Below are 20,215 nucleotides of genomic sequence, written 5' to 3' on the forward strand. Positions count from 1 at the left end.
GGTTGAGACCGAGTTTGCGTCTCTGACATGGGTAGGCAGACCGTTCCATAAAAATGGAGCTCTATAGGAGAAAGCCCTGCCTCCAGCTGTTTGCTTAGAAATTCTAGGGACAATTAGGAGGCCTGCGTCTTGTGACCGTAGCGTACGTGTAGGTATGTACGGCAGGACCAAATCAGAGAGATAGGTAGGAGCAAGCCCATGCAATGCTTTGTAGGTTAGCAGTAAAACCTTGAAATCAGCCCTTGCTTTGACAGGAAGCCAGTGTAGGGAGGCTAGCACTGGAGTAATATGATCAAATTTTTTGGTTCTAGTCAGGATTCTAGCAGCCGTATTTAGCACTAACTGAAGTTTATTTAGTGCTTTATCCGGGTAGCCGGAAAGTAGAGCATTGCAGTAGTCTAACCTAGAAGTGACAAAAGCATGGATTAATTTTTCTGCATCATTTTTGGACAGAAAGTTTCTGATTTTTGCAATGTTACGTAGATGGAAAAAAGCTGTCCTTGAAATGGTCTTGATATGTTCTTCAAAAGAGAGATCAGGGTCCAGAGTAACGCCGAGGTCCTTCACAGTTTTATTTGAGATGACTGTACAACCATTAAGATTAATTGTCAGATTCAACAGAAGATCTCTTTGTTTCTTGGGACCTAGAACAAGCATCTCTGTTTTATCCGAGTTTAAAAGTAGAAAGTTTGCTGCCATCCACTTCCTTATGTCTGAAACACATGCTTCTAGCGAGGGCAATTTTGGGGCTTCACCATGTTTCATTGAAATGTACAGCTGTGTATCATCCGCATAGCAGTGAAAGTTAACATTATGTTTTCGAATAACATCCCCAAGAGGTAAAATATATAGTGAAAACAACAGCGGTCCTAAAACGGAACCTTGAGGAACACCGAAATTTACAGTTGATTTGTCAGAGGACAAACCATCCACAGAGACAAACTGATATCTTTCCGACAGATAAGATCTAAACCAGGCCAGAACTTGACCGTGTAGACCAATTTGGGTTTCCAATCTCTCCAAAAGAATGTGGTGATCGATGGTATCAAAAGCAGCACTAAGGTCTAGGAGCACGAGGACAGATGCAGAGCCTCGGTCCGATGCCATTAAAATGTCATTTACCACCTTCACAAGTGCCGTCTCAGTGCTATGATGGGGTCTAAAACCAGACTGAAGCATTTCATATACATTGTTTGTCTTCAGGAAGGCAGTGAGTTGCTGAGCAACAGCCTTTTCTAAGATTTTTGAGAGGAATGGAAGATTCGATATAGGCCGATAGTTTTTTATATTTTCTGGGTCAAGGTTTGGCTTTTTCAAGAGAGGCTTTATTACTGCCACTTTTAGTGAGTTTGGTACACATCCGGTGGATAGAGAGCCGTTTATTATGTTCAACATAGGAGGGCCAAGCACAGGAAGCAGCTCTTTCAGTAGTTTAGTTGGAATAGGGTCCAGTAAGCAGCTTGAAGGTTTAGAGGCCATGATTATTTTCATCATTGTGTCAAGAGATATAGTACTAAAACACTTGAGCGTCTCTCTTGATCCTAGGTCCACGCAGAGTTGTGCAGACTCAGGACAACTGAGCTTTGAAGGAATACGCAGATTTAAGGAGGAGTCTGTAATTTGCTTTCTAATAATCATAATTTTTTCCTCAAAGAAGTTCATGAATTTATCACTGCTAAAGTGAAAGTCATCCTCTCTTGGGGAATGCTGCTTTTTAGTTAGCTTTGCGACCGTATCAAAAAGGAATTTTGGATTGTTCTTATTGTCCTCAATTAAGTTAGAAAAATAGGATGATCGAGCAGCAGTAAGGGCTCTTCGGTACTGCACGGTACTGTCTTTCCAAGCTAGACGGAAGACTTCCAGTTTGGTGTGGCGCCATTTCCGTTCCAATTTTCTGGAAGCTTGCTTCAGAGCTCGGGTATTTTCTGTGTACCAGGGAGCTAGTTTCTTATGAGAAATGTTTTTAGTTTTTAGGGGTGCAACTGCATCTAGGGTATTGCGCAAGGTTAAATTGAGTTCCTCAGTTAGGTGGTTAACTGATTTTTGTCCTCTGGTGTCATTGGGTAGACAGAGGGAATCTGGAAGGACATCAAGGAATCTTTGTGTTGTCTGTGAATTTATAGCACGACTTTTGATGTTCCTTGGTTGGGGTCTGAGCAGATTATTTGTTGCAATTGCAAACGTAATAAAATGGTGGTCCGATAGTCCTGGATTATGAGGAAAAACATTAAGATCCACAACATTTATTCCATGGGACAAAACTAGGTCCAGCGTATGACTGTGACAGTGAGTGGGTCCAGAGACATGTTGGACAAAACCCACTGAGTCGATGATGGCTCCGAAAGCCTTTTGGAGTGGGTCTGTGGACTTTTCCATGTGAATATTAAAGTCACCAAAGATTAGAATATTATCTGCTATGACTACAAGGTCCGATAGGAATTCAGGGAACTCAGTGAGGAACGCTGTATATGACCCAGGAGGCCTGTAAACAGTAGCTATAAAAAGTGATTGAGTAGGCTGCATAGATTTCATGACTAGAAGCTCAAAAGACGAAAACGTCATTTTTTTTTTTGTAAATTGAAATTTGCTATCGTAAATGTTAGCAACACCTCCGCCTTTGCGGGATGCACGGGGGATATGGTCACTAGTGTAGCCAGGAGGTGAGGCCTCATTTAACACAGTAAATTCATCAGGCTTAAGCCATGTTTCAGTCAGGCCAATCACATCAAGATTATGATCAGTGATTAGTTCATTGACTATAATTGCCTTTGAAGTAAGGGATCTAACATTAAGTAGCCCTATTTTGAGATGTGAGGTATCATGATCTCTTTCAATAATGACAGGAATGGAGGTGGTCTTTATCCTAGTGAGATTGCTAAGGCGAACACCGCCATGTTTAGTTTTGCGCAACCTAGGTCGAGGCACAGACACGGTCTCAATGGTGATAGCTGAGCTGACTACACTGACTATGCTAGTGGCAGACTCCACTATGCTGGCAGGCTGGCTAACAGCGAGTCTCTTATAAGGAATAAAAGACCTTTGGCTGAAGGGCCAGCATTTATACACATTAACTTTGATCAACGCAAAATGCTGCTTAATAAAAGCTCATAAGACACTCATCACTGATCTGGGGTCAGGACATAACATTATAAAACGAACTAAGGGGGGTGATTACAGAGCTAACATCTGATCTGGAGTCAGGACATAACATTATAAAACGAACTAAGGGGGGTGATTACATAGCTAACATTACTTACATTACTTATAGACAGACACACGGTTGAGTGATGTTTAGCAGTGAGTCATTACATTACTTACAGACAGACACACGGTTGAGTGATGTTTAGCAGTGAGTCATTACTCACAGACAGACGGTTGAGTGATGTTTAGCAGTGAGTCATTACATTACTTACAGACAGACACACGGTTGAGTGATGTTTAGCAGTGAGTCATTATTTACAGACAGACGGTTGAGTGATGTTTAGCAGTGAGTCATTACATTACTTACAGACAGACACACGGTTGAGTGATGTTTAGCAGTGAGTCATTACTTAGACAGACAGACACACGGTTGAGTGATGTTTAGCAGTGAGTCATTCCTTAGACAGGCAGACACACGGTTGAGTGATGTCAGCCATTAGCAGTGAGTCATTACTTACAGCCAGACACACGGTTGAGTGATGTTTAGCAGTGAGTCATTACTTAGACACACGGTTGAGTGATGTTTAGCAGTGAGTCATTACATTACTTACAGACAGACGGTTGAGTGATGTTTAGCAGTGACTCATTACATTACTTACAGACAGACACACGGTTGAGTGATGTTTAGCAGTGAGTCATTACTTACAGACAGACACACGGTTGAGTGATGTTTAGCAGTGAGTCATTACTTACAGCCAGACACACGGTTGAGTGATGTTTAGCAGTGAGTCATTACTTAGACAGGCAGACACACGGTTGAGTGATGTCAGCCATTAGCAGTGAGTCATTACTTACAGCCAGACACACGGTTGAGTGATGTTTAGCAGTGAGTCATTACTTACAGACAGACACACGGTTGAGTGATGTTTAGCAGTGAGTCATTACTTACAGCCAGACACACGGTTGAGTGATGTTTAGCAGTGAGTCATTACTTACAGACAGACACACGGTTGAGTGATGTCAGCCATTAGCAGTGAGTCATTACTAGGCAGTAAGGCCGTAGTTCCTTTTATATCTTCTAATCCCTACATAATCCCCATCATACAGATTAACTAACCACACACACACACACACAACATACAGACAGACACCGTGTGGATGTGCTGGGTGTAGTGTTATACTGGGTATCAGCTTGACACAGAGGACAGTGTGATGACATGGATGACAATGAGGGGTCGCCCGCATGCCAGGAGGGTATTACAGACATGAACCAGACACCTAACAGACTTAAATACATCAACTATGATGACAGTGATAACCACATCTCAAGCAGGGTAACAGTGATAACCACGTCTCAAGCAGGGTAACAGTGATAACCACATCTCAACAGGGTAACAGTGATAACCACATCTCAAGCAGGGTAACAGTGATAACCACGTCTCAAGCAGGGTAACAGTGATAACCACGTCTCAACATGGTAACAGTGATAACCACATCTCAACATGGTAACAGTGATAACCACGTCTCAAGCAGGGTAACAGTGATAACCACATCTCAAGCAGGGTAACAGTGATAACCACATCTCAAGCAGGGTAACAGTGATAACCACGTCTCAAGCAGGGTAACAGTGATAACCACATCTCAGCAGGGTAACAGTGATAACCACATCTCAAGCAGGGTAACAGTGATAACCACGTCTCAAGCAGGGTAACAGTGATAACCACGTCTCAAGCAGGGTAACAGTGATAACCACATCTCAACATGGTAACAGTGATAGCCACATCTCAACATGGTAACAGTGATAACCACGTCTCAAGCAGGGTAACAGTGATAACCACATCTCAAGCAGGGTAACAGTGATAACCACATCTCAACATGGTAACAGTGATAACCACGTCTCAAGCAGGGTAACAGTGATAACCACATCTCAAGCAGGGTAACAGTGATAACCACATCTCAACATGGTAACAGTGATAACCACGTCTCAAGCAGGGTAACAGTGATAACCACATCTCAAGCAGGGTAACAGTGATAACCACATCTCAAGCAGGGTAACAGTGATAACCACGTCTCAAGCAGGGTAACAGTGATAACCACATCTCAAGCAGGGTAACAGTGATAACCACATCTCAAGCAGGGTAACAGTGATAACCACATCTCAACATGGTAACAGTGATAACCACGTCTCAAGCAGGGTAACAGTGATAACCACATCTCAAGCAGGGTAACAGTGATAACCACGTCTCAAGCAGGGTAACAGTGATAACCACATCTCAACATGGTAACAGTGATAACCACATCTCAACATGGTAACAGTGATAACCACGTCTCAACAGGGTAACAGTGATAACCACGTCTCAAGCAGGGTAACAGTGATAACCACGTCTCAAGCAGGGTAACAGTGATAACCACATCTCAAGCAGGGTAACAGTGATAACCACATCTCAACATGGTAACAGTGATAACCACGTCTCAAGCAGGGTAACAGTGATAACCACGTCTCAAGCAGGGTAACAGTGATAACCACATCTCAACATGGTAACAGTGATAACCACATCTCAACATGGTAACAGTGATAACCACATCTCAAGCAGGGTAACAGTGATAACCACATCTCAAGCAGGGTAACAGTGATAACCACATCTCAAGCAGGGTAACAGTGATAACCACATCTCAAGCAGGGTAACAGTGATAACCACATCTCAAGCAGGGTAACAGTGATAACCACATCTCAAGCAGGGTAACAGTGATAACCACGTCTCAAGCAGGGTAACAGTGATAACCACATCTCAAGCAGGGTAACAGTGATAACCACATCTCAAGCAGGGTAACAGTGATAACCACGTCTCAAGCAGGGTAACAGTGATAACCACGTCTCAAGCAGGGTAACAGTGATAACCACATCTCAAGCAGGGTAACAGTGATAACCACGTCTCAACAGGGTAACAGTGATAACCACGTCTCAAGCAGGGTAACAGTGATAACCACGTCTCAAGCAGGGTAACAGTGATAACCACGTCTCAAGCAGGGTAACAGTGATAACCACGTCTCAAGCAGGGTAACAGTGATAACCACGTCTCAAGCAGGGTAACAGTGATAACCACATCTCAACAGGGTAACAGTGATAACCACATCTCAAGCAGGGTAACAGTGATAACCACATCTCAAGCAGGGTAACAGTGTGTCCCTCCTCCCCGTGAGATCATCCCTCCTTCTTGTTCCGACCAAACAACTTAAAGCTGGACTTCTTCTTCTTTTCTTTCTTTGTGTCTGAAAGAGAGAGCGAGAGAGAGGATGGGATGAGAGCGAGAGAGGATGGGATGAGAGCGAGAGAGGATGGGATGAGAGCGAGAGAGGATGGGATGAGAGCGAGAGAAGATGGGATGAGAGCGAGAGAGGATGGGATGAGAGCGAGAGAGGATGGGATGAGAGCGAGAGAGGATGGGATGAGAGCGAGAGAGGATGGGATGAGAGCGAGAGAGGATGGGATGAGAGCGAGAGAGAGTGAGGATGGGATGAGAGCGAGAGAGAGTGAGGATGGGATGAGAGCGAGAGAGAGTGAGGATGGGATGAGAGCGAGATAGAGTGAGGATGGGATGAGAGCGAGAGAGAGTGAGGATGGGATGAGAGCGAGAGAGAGAGAGGATGGGATGAGAGCGAGAGAGAGAGAGGATGGGATGAGAGCGAGAGAGAGAGAGGATGGGATGAGAGCGAGAGAGAGAGAGGATGGGATGAGAGCGAGAGAGAGAGAGGATGGGATGAGAGCGAGAGAGAATGGGATGAGAGCGAGAGCGAGAGAGAGAGGATGGGATGAGAGCGAGAGCGAGAGGATGGGATGAGAGCGAGAGAGAGAGGATGGGATGAGAGCGAGAGAGAGAGGATGGGATGAGAGCGAGAGAGAGAGGATGGGATGAGAGCGAGAGAGAGAGGATGGGATGAGAGCGAGAGAGAGAGGATGGGATGAGAGCGAGAGAGAGAGGATGGGATGAGAGCGAGAGGGAGAGGATGGGATGAGAGCGAGAGGATGGGATGAGAGCGAGAGAGAGAGGATGGGATGAGAGCGAGAGGATGGGATGAGAGCGAGAGGATGGGATGAGAGCAAGAGGATGGGATGAGAGAGAGAGGATGGGATGAGAGAGAGAGGATGGGATGAGAGAGAGAGGATGGGATGAGAGAGAGGATGGGATGAGAGAGAGAGGATGGGATAGATAGATACAGAGGGTTAGAGAGGTTCTCCATAGATACAGAGGGTTAGAGAGGTTCTCCATAGATACAGAGGGTTAGAGAGGTTCTCCATAGATACAGAGGGTTAGAGAGGTTCTCCATAGATACAGAGGGTTAGAGAGGTTCTCCATAGATACAGAGGGTTAGAGAGGTTCTCCATAGATACAGAGGGTTAGAGAGGTTCTCCATAGATACAGAGGGTTAGAGAGGTTCTCCATAGATACAGAGGGTTAGAGAGGTTCTCCATAGGATACAGAGGGTTAGAGAGGTTCTCCATAGGATACAGAGGGTTAGAGAGGTTCTCCATAGATACAGAGGTTCTCCATAGATACAGAGGGTTAGAGAGGTTCTCCATAGAGAGGGTTAGAGAGGTTCTCCATAGAATACAGAGGGTTAGAGAGGTTCTCCATAGATACAGAGGGTTAGAGAGGTTCTCCATAGATACAGAGGGTTAGAGAGGTTCTCCATAGAGAGGGTTAGAGAGGTTCTCCATAGATACAGAGGGTTAGAGAGGTTCTCCATAGATACAGAGGGTTAGAGAGGTTCTCCATAGATACAGAGGGTTAGAGAGGTTCTCCATAGATACAGAGGGTTAGAGAGGTTCTCCATAGATACAGAGGGTTAGAGAGGTTCTCCATAGAATACAGAGGGTTAGAGAGGTTCTCCATAGATACAGAGGGTTAGAGAGGTTCTCCATAGAATACAGAGGGTTAGAGAGGTTCTCCATAGATACAGAGGGTTAGAGAGGTTCTCCATAGATACAGAGGGTTAGAGAGGTTCTCCATAGAGAGGGTTAGAGAGGTTCTCCATAGATACAGAGGGTCCGAGAGGTTCTCCATAGATACAGAGGGTTAGAGGACATTATTAGTGGGATGATTCACACAGTTGAGGAGCGATAGCACTTCCTGATTTGGCCTCCTTTTAGACTCGGTTCATTAAGAAATGCTAGCAGCCATGACTGAATTGAAACGAGTTGGTTTCGGGGTTTGTTTTGATATGGGTGTGTGTGTGTGTGTGTGTTCACAGGTGGGAAGGGTTAGCCAAATTATTTAGCCAATTAGCTCAGTTTTCTCCCTTTCTGGTTCTGATAAGGGTTACAGAAGATAAACTGATCATAGAATTGTTTTTATTTAACCTTTATTTTACTAGGCAAGTCAGTTAAGAACAAATTCTTATTTTCAATGACGGCCTAGGAACAGTGGGTTAACTGCCTGTTCAGGGGCAGAACGACAGATTTGTACCTTGTCAGCTCGGGGGTTTGAACTTGCAACCTTTCGATTACTAGTCCAACGCTCCAACCACTAGGCTACCCTGCCGCCCGATGTGTTGTAGGGAGTGACCATGGGTTACAGAAGATAAACTGATCCTAGATGTGTTGTGTAGGGACTGACCTTGGGTTTGATAAGGGTTATAGAAGATAAACTAATCCTAGATGTGTTGTGTAGGGACTGACCTTGGGTTTGATAAGGGTTATAGAAGATAAACTGATCCTAGATGTGTTGTGTAGGGACTGACCTAGGGTCTTCATCATCTTATTGAGCTGCTCATCTTCCTCATCCTCCCTGAAGAGAGATCAGACAGAGAAGATTAACGACACAGCATGACTAACCTACACACACACACACACACACACACACACACACTCCCAGAGAGCCATACACATTAAGACAGCTCCCCCCCTCTCTCCTACCCGAGTGTCATCCCCCCCTCTCTCTCTCCTACCTGAGTGTCATCCCCCCTCTCTCCTACCTGAGTGTCATCCCCCTCTCTCCTACCTGAGTGTCCTCCCCCTCTCTCTCCTACCTGAGTGTCATCCCCCCCTCTCTCTCCTACCTGAGTCTGTCATCCCCCCCCTCTCTCTCTCCTACCTGAGTGTCATCCCCCCCTCTCTCTCTCCTACCTGAGTGTCATCCCCCTCTCTCTCTCCTACCTGAGTGTCATCGCCCCCTCTCTCTCTCCTACCTGAGTGTCATCGCCCCCTCTCTCTCTCCTACCTGAGTGTCATCGCCCCCTCTCTCTCTCCTACCTGAGTGTCATCCCCCCTCTCTCTCCTACCTGAGTGTCATCCCCCCTCTCTCTCCTACCTGAGTGTCATCCCCCTCTCTCTCTCCTACCTGAGTGTCATCCCCCCTCTCTCCTCTACCCGAGTGTCATCCCCCCTCTCTCTCCTACCTGAGTGTCACCCCTCTCTCTCTCTCCTACCCGAGTCGGTCATCACCCCCTCTCTCTATCCTACCTGAGTGTCATCCCCCCTCTCTCTCCTACCTGAGTGTCATCCCCCTCTCTCTCCTACCTGAGTCTGTCATCCCCCCCCTCTCCTACCCAAGTCTGTCATCACCCCCTCTCTCTCTCCTACCTGAGTGTCATCCCCCCTCTCTCCTACCCGAGTCGGTCATCACCCCCTCTCTCTCTCCTACCCGAGTGTCATCCCCCTCTCTCTCCTACCTGAGTGTCATCCCCCTCTCTCCCCTACCTGAGTGTCATCCCCCCCTCTCTCCTACCTGAGTGTCATCCCCCCTCTCTCCCCTACCTGAGTCTGTCATCACCCCCTCTCTCTCCTACCTGAGTCTGTCATCGCCCCTCTCTCTCTCTCTCTCTCCTACCCGAGTCTGTCATCACCCCTCTCTCCTACCTGAGTGTCAACCCCCCTTCTCCATCCTACCCGAGTGTCATCCCCCTTCTCCATCCTACCCGAGTGTCATCCCCCCTCTCTCTCAGCTACCCGAGTGTCATCCCCCCTCTCTTTTCTACCCGAGTCTGTCATCCCCCTTCTCCATCCTACCCGAGTGTCAACCCCCTTCTCCATCCTACCCGAGTGTCATCCCCCCTTCTCCATCCTACCCGAGTGTCATCCCCCTCTCTCTCAGCTACCCGAGTGTCATCCCCCCTCTCTCTCTCCTACCCGAGTGTCATCCCCCTCTCTCTCTCCTACCCGAGTGTCATCCCCCTCTCTCTCTCCTACCCGAGTGTCATCCCCCTTCTCCATCCTACCCGAGTGTCATCCCCCCTCTCTCTCTCCTACCCGAGTGTCATCCCCCTTCTCCATCCTACCCGAGTGTCATCCCCCCTCTCTCTCAGCTACCCGAGTGTCATCCCCCTCTCTCTCTCCTACCCGAGTGTCATCCCCCTCTCTCTCCTACCCGAGTGTCATCCCCCTCTCTCTCAGCTACCCGAGTGTCATCCCCCCTCTCTCTCTCCTACCCGAGTGTCATCCCCCCCTCTCTCTCTCCTACCCGAGTGTCATCCCCCCTCTCTCTCTCCTACCCGAGTGTCAACCCCCCCTCTCTCTCCTCCTACCCGAGTGTCATCCCCCCTCTCTCTCTCCTACCCGAGTGTCATCCCCCCTCTCTCCTCTACCCAAGTGTCATCCCCCTCTCTCTCTCTCTCTCTCTCTCTCTTCTACCTGAGTGTCACCCCCCTCTCTCTCCTACCTGAGTCTGTCATCCCCTCTCTCTCTCCTACCTGAGTCTGTCATCCCCTCTCTCTCTCCTACCTGAGTCTGTCATCACCCCCCCTCTCTCTCTCTCCTACCTGAGTGTCATCGCCCCTCTCTCTCCTACCTGAGTGTCATCCCCCCTCTCTCCTACCTGAGTCTGTCATCCCCCCCCTCTCCCTACCTGAGTGTCATCCTCCCCTCTCTCTCCTACCTGAGTCTGTCATCCCCCCGCTCTCTCCTACCTGAGTCTGTCATCCCCCCTCTCTCTCCTACCTGAGTGTCATCCTCCCCTCTCTCTCCTACCTGAGTCTGTCATCCCCCCGCTCTCTCCTACCTGAGTCTGTCATCCCCCCCCTCTCTCTCTCTTACCTGAGTCTGTCATCCCCCTCTCTCTCCTACCTGAGTCTGTCATCGTCCAGTCCGTCTATGATGGCGTTTCTGTCATTGACGATCTCCACCAGCTTGACCATCAACTCCTCTTCTCTACGACGGTCCCACAGCGTCTTCAGCCGCTCTGCCCACAAACACACGATCAGTGTAAACACACACACACACACACACACACACACACACATATAAACACACACACACACACACACACACAACACACACGCACAACACACACGCACAACACACACGCACAAACACAAATAAACACACACACAAATAAACACACACACAAATAAACACACACACAAATAAACACACACACAAATAAACACACACACAAATAAACACACACACAAATAAACACACACACACACACACACACACAAACAAACACACACATCTTTTGCATTGTCCACAACACCCCCCCCTCTCTCCTCACCAGGTCTGACCCCAACACCCCCCCCTTTCTCTCCTCACCAAGTCTGACACCAACACCTCCCCCTCTCTCCTCACCAAGTCTGACCCCAACACCTCCCCCTCTCTCCTCACCAGGTCTGACCCCAACACCCCCCTCTCTCTCTCCTCACCAAGTCTGACCCCAACACCCCCCTCTCTCTCTCTCCTCACCAAGTCTGACCCCCCTCTCTCTCTCCTCACCAGGTCTGACCCCCCCCCCTCCTCACCAGGTCTGACCCCCCCCCCTCTCTCCTCACCAGGTCTGACCCCCCCCCCCCCCTCTCTCCTCACCAGGTTTGTCCATGAGTCTCCTCAGCTCCTGCTCTACACTGGGCTGCTGTTCCTCCAAGTCCTGTGTTTTCGCTCTGCACACACACACACACACACACAGATGTCAGAGGACTAGGAAATATCTGCTGTGTGTATTTTTGTGGTTCTGCGTGTGTGTGTATGCGTATGTCTGTGAGACTCACATGTAGACCAGTTCAGACTCTCTCCTCATGGACACCTGCTTGTTTCTGATGAGGGTGAACCATTCCACCATCAGGTCATCCATCACCACATCCTCTTCTCCCTCTGACACACACACACACACACGATTACCAACACAGTGGAACTTAAAAGCAGACTTCAAGATATTAAAGACATATTGACAGAGTTCAAGGTCATGAAACACTTGGGAAATATTAAAGACACTATTTCCCCTACTCTCCCTCCCTCCCTCTCCCCCTCCATCCCTCTCCCCCCCCCTCCCTCCCTCCCTCCCTCCCTCCAGCCACCAGGGCTGTCTTTATTTCCCCTACTCTCCCTCTCCCTCCCTCTCCCCCTCCATCCCTCTCTCCCCCTCCCTCCCTCTCCCCCCCCTCCATCCCTCCCCCCCCCTCCCCCTCCATCCCTCCCTCCCCCCTCCCCTCCATCCCTCCCTCCCTCCAGCCACCAGGGCTGTCTTTATTTCCTCCTACCGCCCGTCAATCCCACAGAGACAGGAAGCTATCAGAGACCTCATTAGAGCCAGAAGTGGTGGGTCACATCCCCTCAGGCGACCCCAATCTCCCCCTCTCGTTCCTCCTCACTCTCCCGTCTCCATCTCTCCCTCTGTGTGAGTCTTACCATCTTCATCCCTCCCTGCTCCCCCGCCGAGCCTCCCCCCTCAGAGCCTCCCCCCTCAGAGCCTCCCCCTCCGAGCCTCCCCCTCCGAGCCTCCCCCTCCGAGCCTCCCCCTCCGAGCCTCCCCCTCCGAGCCCCCCCTCCGAGCCCCCCTCAGAGCCCCCCCTCAGAGCCTCCCCCTCAGAGCCTCCCCTCCCCCTCAGAGCCTCCCCCTCAGAGCCTCCCCCTCAGAGCCTCCCCCTCCGAGCCTCCCCTCAGAGCCTCCCGAGCCTCCCCCTCCGAGCCTCCCGAGCCTCCCCTCCGAGCCTCCCCCTCCGAGCCTCCCCCTCCGAGCCTCCCCCTCCGAGCCTCCCCCTCCCCCTCCGAGCCTCCCCCTCCGAGCCTCCCCCTCCCCCCCTCCGAGCCTCCCCCTCCGAGCCTCCCCCTCCCCCTCCGAGCCTCCCCCTCCCCCTCCGACCCTCCCCCTCCGAGCCTCCCCCTCCCCCTCCGAGCCTCCCCCTCCCCTCCGACCCTCCCCCTCAGAGCCTCCCCCTCCCCCTCCGAGCCTCCCCCTCCCCCTCCCCCCTCCCCCCAGCCTCACCCCCCCTCACCCTCCCCTCCCCCTCAGAGCCTCCCCCCGAGCCTCCCCCTCCCCCCAGCCTCCCCTCCCCCTCAGAGCCTCCCCCTCCCCCTCCCCCCAGCCTCCCCCTCCCCCTCCCCCTCAGAGCCTCCCCCTCCGAGCCTCCCCCTCCCCCCAGCCTCCCCTCCCCCTCAGAGCCTCCCCCTCCCCCTCCCCCCCCAGCCTCCCCCTCCCCTCCCCTCAGAGCCTCCCCCCCCCCTCACCCTCTTCACAGGAGCGTAGTTGTTTCTCCAAGTCCACTCCTTTCCTCTCCAGCTCATTGACACTGTCCTCTATCTCCTGAAGCTCTCTGAGGATCTCTTCCTTCGGGATGTAGTCCGGTTTGCCCTGCACACACACACACATTAATATAAACAAACAGGTACTAACATCCCTCATCCCGTCTCCATGTATTAAACCTACTGGTTTAGGCGTCTTGGTGTCTGTGTTGGAGCCGTTAGCTGTCGTTGAGCTCCTCCCTGTCAGACCGCCTGGAAACACAGCAGAACACTGTGTTATGGGGAGCTGGGGAAGTGGGTTTATGTCTGTCTGTGTGTGTCTCTCTTACCCCATGTCCCAGGGCCGGTGTTCAGCGGGCTGGGTGAGGAGGCTACTGGGGGCTGGAGGGGGCCAGAGTAGACCCAGCAGGGACTGAAGCCTGGGCGTTTCCTGATCCACCGCCCAGGGCCGAGACAGGGTTTCAGCCTTCTGAATGTCAGGGTGGAGGGGAGAGGAGTCTTTAGGTCCTACAGGCCTGGCGAGAGAGAGGAGGAGGAGGGGAGAGATGGGGGTGGATTAGAGAGAGGAGGAGGAGAGAGATAGATGGGGGTGGATTAGAGAGAGGAGGAGAGAGATAGATGGGGGTGGATTAGAGAGGAGGAGGAGGATTAGAGAGAGGAGGAGGAGGGGAGAGATGGGGGTGGATTAGAGAGAGGAGGAGGAGAGAGATGGGGGTGGATTAGAGAGAGGAGGAGGAGGAGAGAGATGGGGGTGGATTAGAGAGGGGAGGAGGAGGATTAGAGAAAGAAGGAGGAGAGGAGGAGGAGAGAGAGGAGGAGAGAGAGGAGGAGAGGAGGAGGAGAGGAGGAGAGGGATGGGGGTGGATTAGAGAGGGGAGGAGGAGGAGGATTAGAGAAAGGAGGAGGAGAGGAGGAGGAGAGAGAGGGGGAGGAGAGGAGGAGGAGAGGGATGGGGGTGGATTAGAGAGGGGAGGAGGAGGAGGATTGGAGAAAGGAGGAGGAGAGGAGGAGGAGAAGAGGAGGAGAGAGAGGGGGAGAAGAGGAGGAGAGAGAGGGGGAGGAGAGAGATGTAACAAGGTCTGTCTCTTCCTTTCCTTCCTGAATGCATCTAACCTCATTTTCTCACAATTAGTGTTTTCCTTCACCAGTCTCATTCGCACGTTCTCTCACCTTTCACATGAGAGTCTGAGGATCAGTAGGACTGAGGAGGAGGAAGGAGGAAGAAGAATGGTCATCCGGGGCTAGGGGGTGGGACTCTGAGCATGGACTTCGTGCTGCTCTAGGGGAGGGCTTTAGCCCCGACACACCGCAGGTCTGACGAGGAGGAAGGGAGGGGAGGGCTTTAGCCCCGACACACCGCAGGTCTGACGAGGAGGGAGGGAGGGGAGGGCTTTAGCCCCGACACACTGCAGGTCTGGCGAGGAGGGAGGGAGGGAGGGCTTTAGCCCCGACACACTGCAGGTCTGGCGAGGAGGGAGGGGAGGGCTTTAGCCCCGACACACCGCAGGTCTGACGAGGAGGGAGGGAGGGGAGGGCTTTAGCCCCGACACACTGCAGGTCTGGCGAGGAGGGAGGGGAGGGCTTTAGCCCCGACACACCGCAGGTCTGACGAGGAGGAGGGAGGGGGGGCTTTAGCCCCGACACACTGCAGGTCTGGCGAGGAGGGAGGGGAGGGCTTTAGCCCCGACACACCGCAGGTCTGACGAGGAGGGAGGGGAGGGCTTTAGCCCCGACACACCGCAGGTCTGACGAGGAGGGAGGGGAGGGCTTTAGCCCCGACACACCGCAGGTCTGACGAGGAGGAAGGAGGAAGAGGAGGAGGAAGAATGGTCTGACGAGGAGGGAGGGGAGGGGACGGCTTTAGCCCCGACACACCGCAGGTCTGACGAGGAGGGTGGGAGGGAGGGGAGGGTCTTCGATCTCCGGTGGAACATCAAAACAGAGCAGCTCGGAGCGGCATGAACAAACCGCCTGCAGAACGGATGAGGGGTGGAAAGACAAACGGATGAGGGGTGGAAAGCTGGGACCTCACACCCCGGTGACGAACAGGTGAGGGGTGGAAAGCTGGGACCTCACACCCCGGTGACGAACAGGTGAGGGGTGGAAAGCTGGGACCTCACACCCCGGTGACGAACAGGTGAGGGGTGGAAAGCTGGGACCTCACACCCCGGTGACGAACAGGTGAGGGGTGGAAAGCTGGGACCTCACACCCCGGTGACGAACAGGTGAGGGGTGGAAAGCTGGGACCTCACACCCCGGTGACGAACAGGTGAGGGGTGGAAAGCTAGGACCTCACACCCCGGTGACGAACAGGTGAGGGGTGGAAAGACGAACGGGTGAGGGGTGGAAAGACAAACGGGTGAGGGGTGGAAAGCTGGGACCTCACACCCCGGTGACGAACAGGTGAGGGGTGGAAAGCTAGGACCTCACACCCCGGTGACGAACAGGTGAGGGGTGGAAAGACGAACAGGTGAGGGGTGGAAAGCTGGGACCTCACACCCCGGTGACGAACAGGTGAGGGGTGGAAAGACGAACGGGTGAGGGGTGGAAAGCTGGGACCTCACACCCCGGTGACGAACAGGTGATGGGTGGAAAGCTGGGACCTCACACCCCGGTGACGAACAGGTGATGGGTGGAAAGCTGGGACCTCACACCCCGGTGACGAACAGGTGAGGGGTGGAAAGACGAACGGGTGAGGGGTGGAAAGCTGGGACCTCACACCCCGGTGACGAACAGGTGATGGGTGGAAAGCTGGGACCTCACACCCCGGTGACGAACAGGTGAGGGGTGGAAAGACGAACGGGTGAGGGGTGGAAAGCTGGGACCTCACACCCCGGTGACGAACAGGTGATGGGTGGAAAGCTGGGACCTCACACCCCGGTGACGAACAGGTGATGGGTGGAAAGCTGGGACCTCACACCCCGGTGACGAACAGGTGATGGGTGGAAAGCTGGGACCTCACACCCCGGTGACGAACAGGTGAGGGGTGGAAAGACGAACGGGTGAGGGGTGGAAAGCTGGGACCTCACACCCAGGTGACCCTTCCACAGCGGCTGGGACCTCACACCCAGGTGACCGTTCCACAGCGGCTGGGACCTCACACCCAGGTGACCCTTCCACAGCGGCTGGGACCTCACACCCAGGTGACCGTTCCACAGCGGCTGGGACCTCACACCCAGGTGACCCTTCCACAGCGGCTGGGACCCCACACCCAGGTGACCCTTCCACAGCGGCTGGGACCTCACACCCCGGTGACGAACAGGTGAGGGGTGGAAAGACGAACGGGTGAGGGGTGGAAAGCTGGGACCTCACACCCAGGTGACCCTTCCACAGCGGCTGGGACCTCACACCCAGGTGACCGTTCCACAGCGGCTGGGACCTCACACCCAGGTGACCGTTCCACAGCGGCTGGGACCCCACACCCAGGTGACCCTTCCACAGCGGCTGGGACCTCACACCCAGGTGACCCTTCCACAGCGGCTGGGACCCCACACCCAGGTGACCCTTCCACAGCGGCTGGGACCTCACACCCAGGTGACCCTTCCACAGCGGCTGGGACCCCACACCCAGGTGACCCTTCCACAGCGGCTGGGACCCCACACCCAGGTGACCCTTCCACAGCGGCTGGGACCCCACACCCAGGTGACCCTTCCACAGCGGCTGGGACCTCACACCCAGGTGACCCTTCCACAGCGGCTGGGACCTCACACCCAGGTGACCCTTCCACAGCGGCTGGGACCTCACACCCAGGTGACCAGACCTCCCAGATTACTAGTGGACCAGTGACAACACAAGTGGAAGTAGGATAGAACCAAGTTGGAATAGAACCAAAGTAGAACAGAATAGGAGTAGGGTAGAACAGTAGTGGAACATAACAGAGTTCTGTAGAATAGAGTTCTACATAGTATTTTAGAGTTCTGTAGAGTAGAATAGAGTTCAGTGACAAGAGAAAATGATCAGCAGGTGGAATAGAAACAGAACATAGCGGAACAGAGACAAGTGGAGCGAAACCAGAGTAGATGTGAATATAAAGTAGAAGAGTAGAATATGGAGTAGAGTAGAATATGGAGTAGAATAGAGTAGAATATGGTGTAGAGTAGAATATAGAGTAGAGAGTAGAGTAGAATATGGTGTGGAATGTAGAAAATAATATAGAGTAGAATATAGAGAAAAGTAGAATATGGAGTAGAGTAGAATCTAGAGTAGAGAAGAATATAGAGTAGAATATAAAGTAGAATATAGAGTAGAATATGGAGTAGAATAGAATATAAAGTAGAGTAGAATATAGAGTAGAATAGAATAGAGGAGAGTAGAATGTAAAGTAGAATATATAGAAGAGAGTAGAATATAGAGCAGAATATATGGAAGAGAGTATAATATAGAGTAGAATATAGAGTAGAATAGAATATGGAGTAGAATGCAGAGCAGAATATGGAGTAGAATGCAGCATATGGAGTAGAATATAGAGTAGAGTAGAATATATAGAAGAGAGTAGAATATAGAGTAGAAGAGAATAGAGTAGAGTAGAATATGGAGCAGAGTATAGAGAAGAGTAGAATATGGAGTAGAGTAGAATATAGAGTAGAGAAGAATATGGAGTAGAATATAAAGTAGAATATAGAGTAGTAGAATATAGAGTAGAATGTAGAGACAAATATAGAGTAGAATATATAGAAGAGAGTAGAATATAGAGTAGAGTAGAATATAGAGTAGAGTAGAATATAGAGTAGAATATAAAGTAGAATATAGAGGAGAGTAGAATATATAGGAGTAGAATATAGAGTAGAATATGGAATAGAATATGGAGTAGAATAGAAAATAAAGTAGAGTAGAATATAGAGAAAAGTAGAATATGGAGTAGAGTAGAATATAGAGTGAGAAGAATATAGAGTAGAATATAAAGTAGAATATAGAGTAGAATATGGAATAGAATATGGAGTAGAATAGAATATAAAGTAGAGTAGAATATAGAGTAGAATAGAGGAGAGTAGAATGTAAAGTAGAATATATAGAAGAGAGTAGAATATAGAGTAGAATATAGAGTAGAATTGAATATGGAGTAGAATGCAGAGCAGAATATGGAGTAGAATATAGAGTAGTAGAATATAGAGTAGAGTAGAATATAGAGTAGAATATTGGGCAGTAGAATATAGAGTAGAATGTAGATACGAATATAGAGTAGAATGTAGAGAAGAGAGTAGAATATAGAGTAGAGTAGAATATAAAGTAGAATATAGAGTAGAATGCAGAGTAGAGTAGAATATGGAGTAGAATGCAGAGTAGAATATGGAGTAGAATGCAGAGTAGAGTAGAATATGGAGTAGAATGCAGAGCAGAGTGCAGAGCAGAGTGCAGAGCAGAATATGGAGTAGAGTAGAATATAGAGTAGTAGAATATAGAGTAGAATATAGAGTAGAATGTAGAATATAGTCGAAGAGAAGGAGTAGAATGTAGAGGTGAATATAGAATAGAATGTAGAGTAGAATATAGAGTATACTTACTTGGAGGCAGGTTTGAGTCTGGACCGCCAGTCAGCAGGAGAGCTGCTGTCGTCTGCTGTTGCTAAAGAGAGACAAGACAATAAACGGCCCCAAAAAAGCATTACGTCAGCCATAATAGCCACAAATAATTACCACTGACAAGTGAAATGTGGATAACCGACTCGACAGACAGGGCAGATGGTGCTCACCCATAGTGTTGCTGGGAGAAGCAGCTCCGGACGCCTTATCCAGGTTTTTGTTCCACGGGCCTGTTCTGCTGGCTGGGGTCGGGGTGGAGGTGTTGGGGGTGAGGGGGGCGAGGAGAGACGGGTCTGCTTTTAGCTTAACTCTGCCCCCAGTCTCCTTTTTAGGAGTCTCCGTCTCTTTCTTAGGCGTTTCGGCAGGGGCAGGTCTGAGAGAGGGAGATCTGGGGGTCGAGGGGAGACAGAGGGAGGCCTTTCAACATCGAACAGACTCAAATAATATTTCCTCAAATCTTAATTAACGTCTCGCTTCCATCTCATTGGAATAGAAGGTCCCTCCCCTCTGATCTGAAAAGGAGACAAGGTAAGACGATGCAAGTAAAGATGAATTGAGGAAGGGCCATTGACGGCAACTGTATGCTTGAAGTGCTATTCCCTTATTTTACCAGCAGAGGTCGGGCTCTATTTTTTATTTATTTAACCTTTAACTAGGCAAGTCAGTTAAGAACAAATTCTTATTTACAATGACGGCCTACTCCAGCCAAACCCTTAAGACACTGGGCCAATTGTGCGCCGCGCTATGCGCCTGTTGTGATACAGCCTGGAATTGAACCAGGGCCTGTAGTGATGCCTCTAGCACTGTGATGCAGTGCCTTAGACCGCTGCACCACTTGGGAGCCAGCAATACTGTCTAATAGAATTTTTCCCAAACAAAAAGGGGTGGTCGTTTTGGTTTTTGCCCGAACATCAGTGCTTAATTTGATCCGGGTCCTATTTGATCCGGGTCCTATTTGAGCCGGGTCCTATTTGAGACGGGTCCTATTTGAGACGGGTCCAGTACCTCTCACAGCATGATTCATTCATTATTTCACTGTTCGCACTGTGCAAACATTCGAAAGGAAGCGATGCCCCCCCAGAAAGACCATCATGCAAAATAATAA

At 50.5% G+C, this 20,215-nt stretch overlaps 1 protein-coding gene and 1 long non-coding RNA gene across 2 annotated transcripts in view; both read right to left on the bottom strand.

The window, feature by feature from the left end:
• LOC135531036 (uncharacterized) overlaps positions 1-20,215 on the bottom strand; it is a 359,655-nt gene that overhangs the window by 6,838 nt on the left and 332,602 nt on the right. The window lies entirely within an intron of this gene.
• The window catches only part of LOC135530983 (MICAL-like protein 2), a 32,176-nt gene continuing 15,780 nt past the window's right edge, over positions 3,820-20,215 (bottom strand). Inside the window, 11 exon segments of the mRNA XM_064959150.1 lie at positions 3,820-6,411; positions 8,881-8,927; positions 11,201-11,315; positions 11,939-12,012; positions 12,121-12,223; positions 13,577-13,700; positions 13,776-13,843; positions 13,921-13,985; positions 13,987-14,106; positions 19,093-19,153; positions 19,281-19,498. Coding sequence (XP_064815222.1) covers positions 6,344-6,411; positions 8,881-8,927; positions 11,201-11,315; positions 11,939-12,012; positions 12,121-12,223; positions 13,577-13,700; positions 13,776-13,843; positions 13,921-13,985; positions 13,987-14,106; positions 19,093-19,153; positions 19,281-19,498 — 1,063 coding nt within the window. The 3' untranslated portion in view covers positions 3,820-6,343.

This window comes from Oncorhynchus masou, chromosome 5, assembly GCF_036934945.1.
Source record: "Oncorhynchus masou masou isolate Uvic2021 chromosome 5, UVic_Omas_1.1, whole genome shotgun sequence".
NCBI lineage: Eukaryota > Metazoa > Chordata > Actinopteri > Salmoniformes > Salmonidae > Oncorhynchus > Oncorhynchus masou.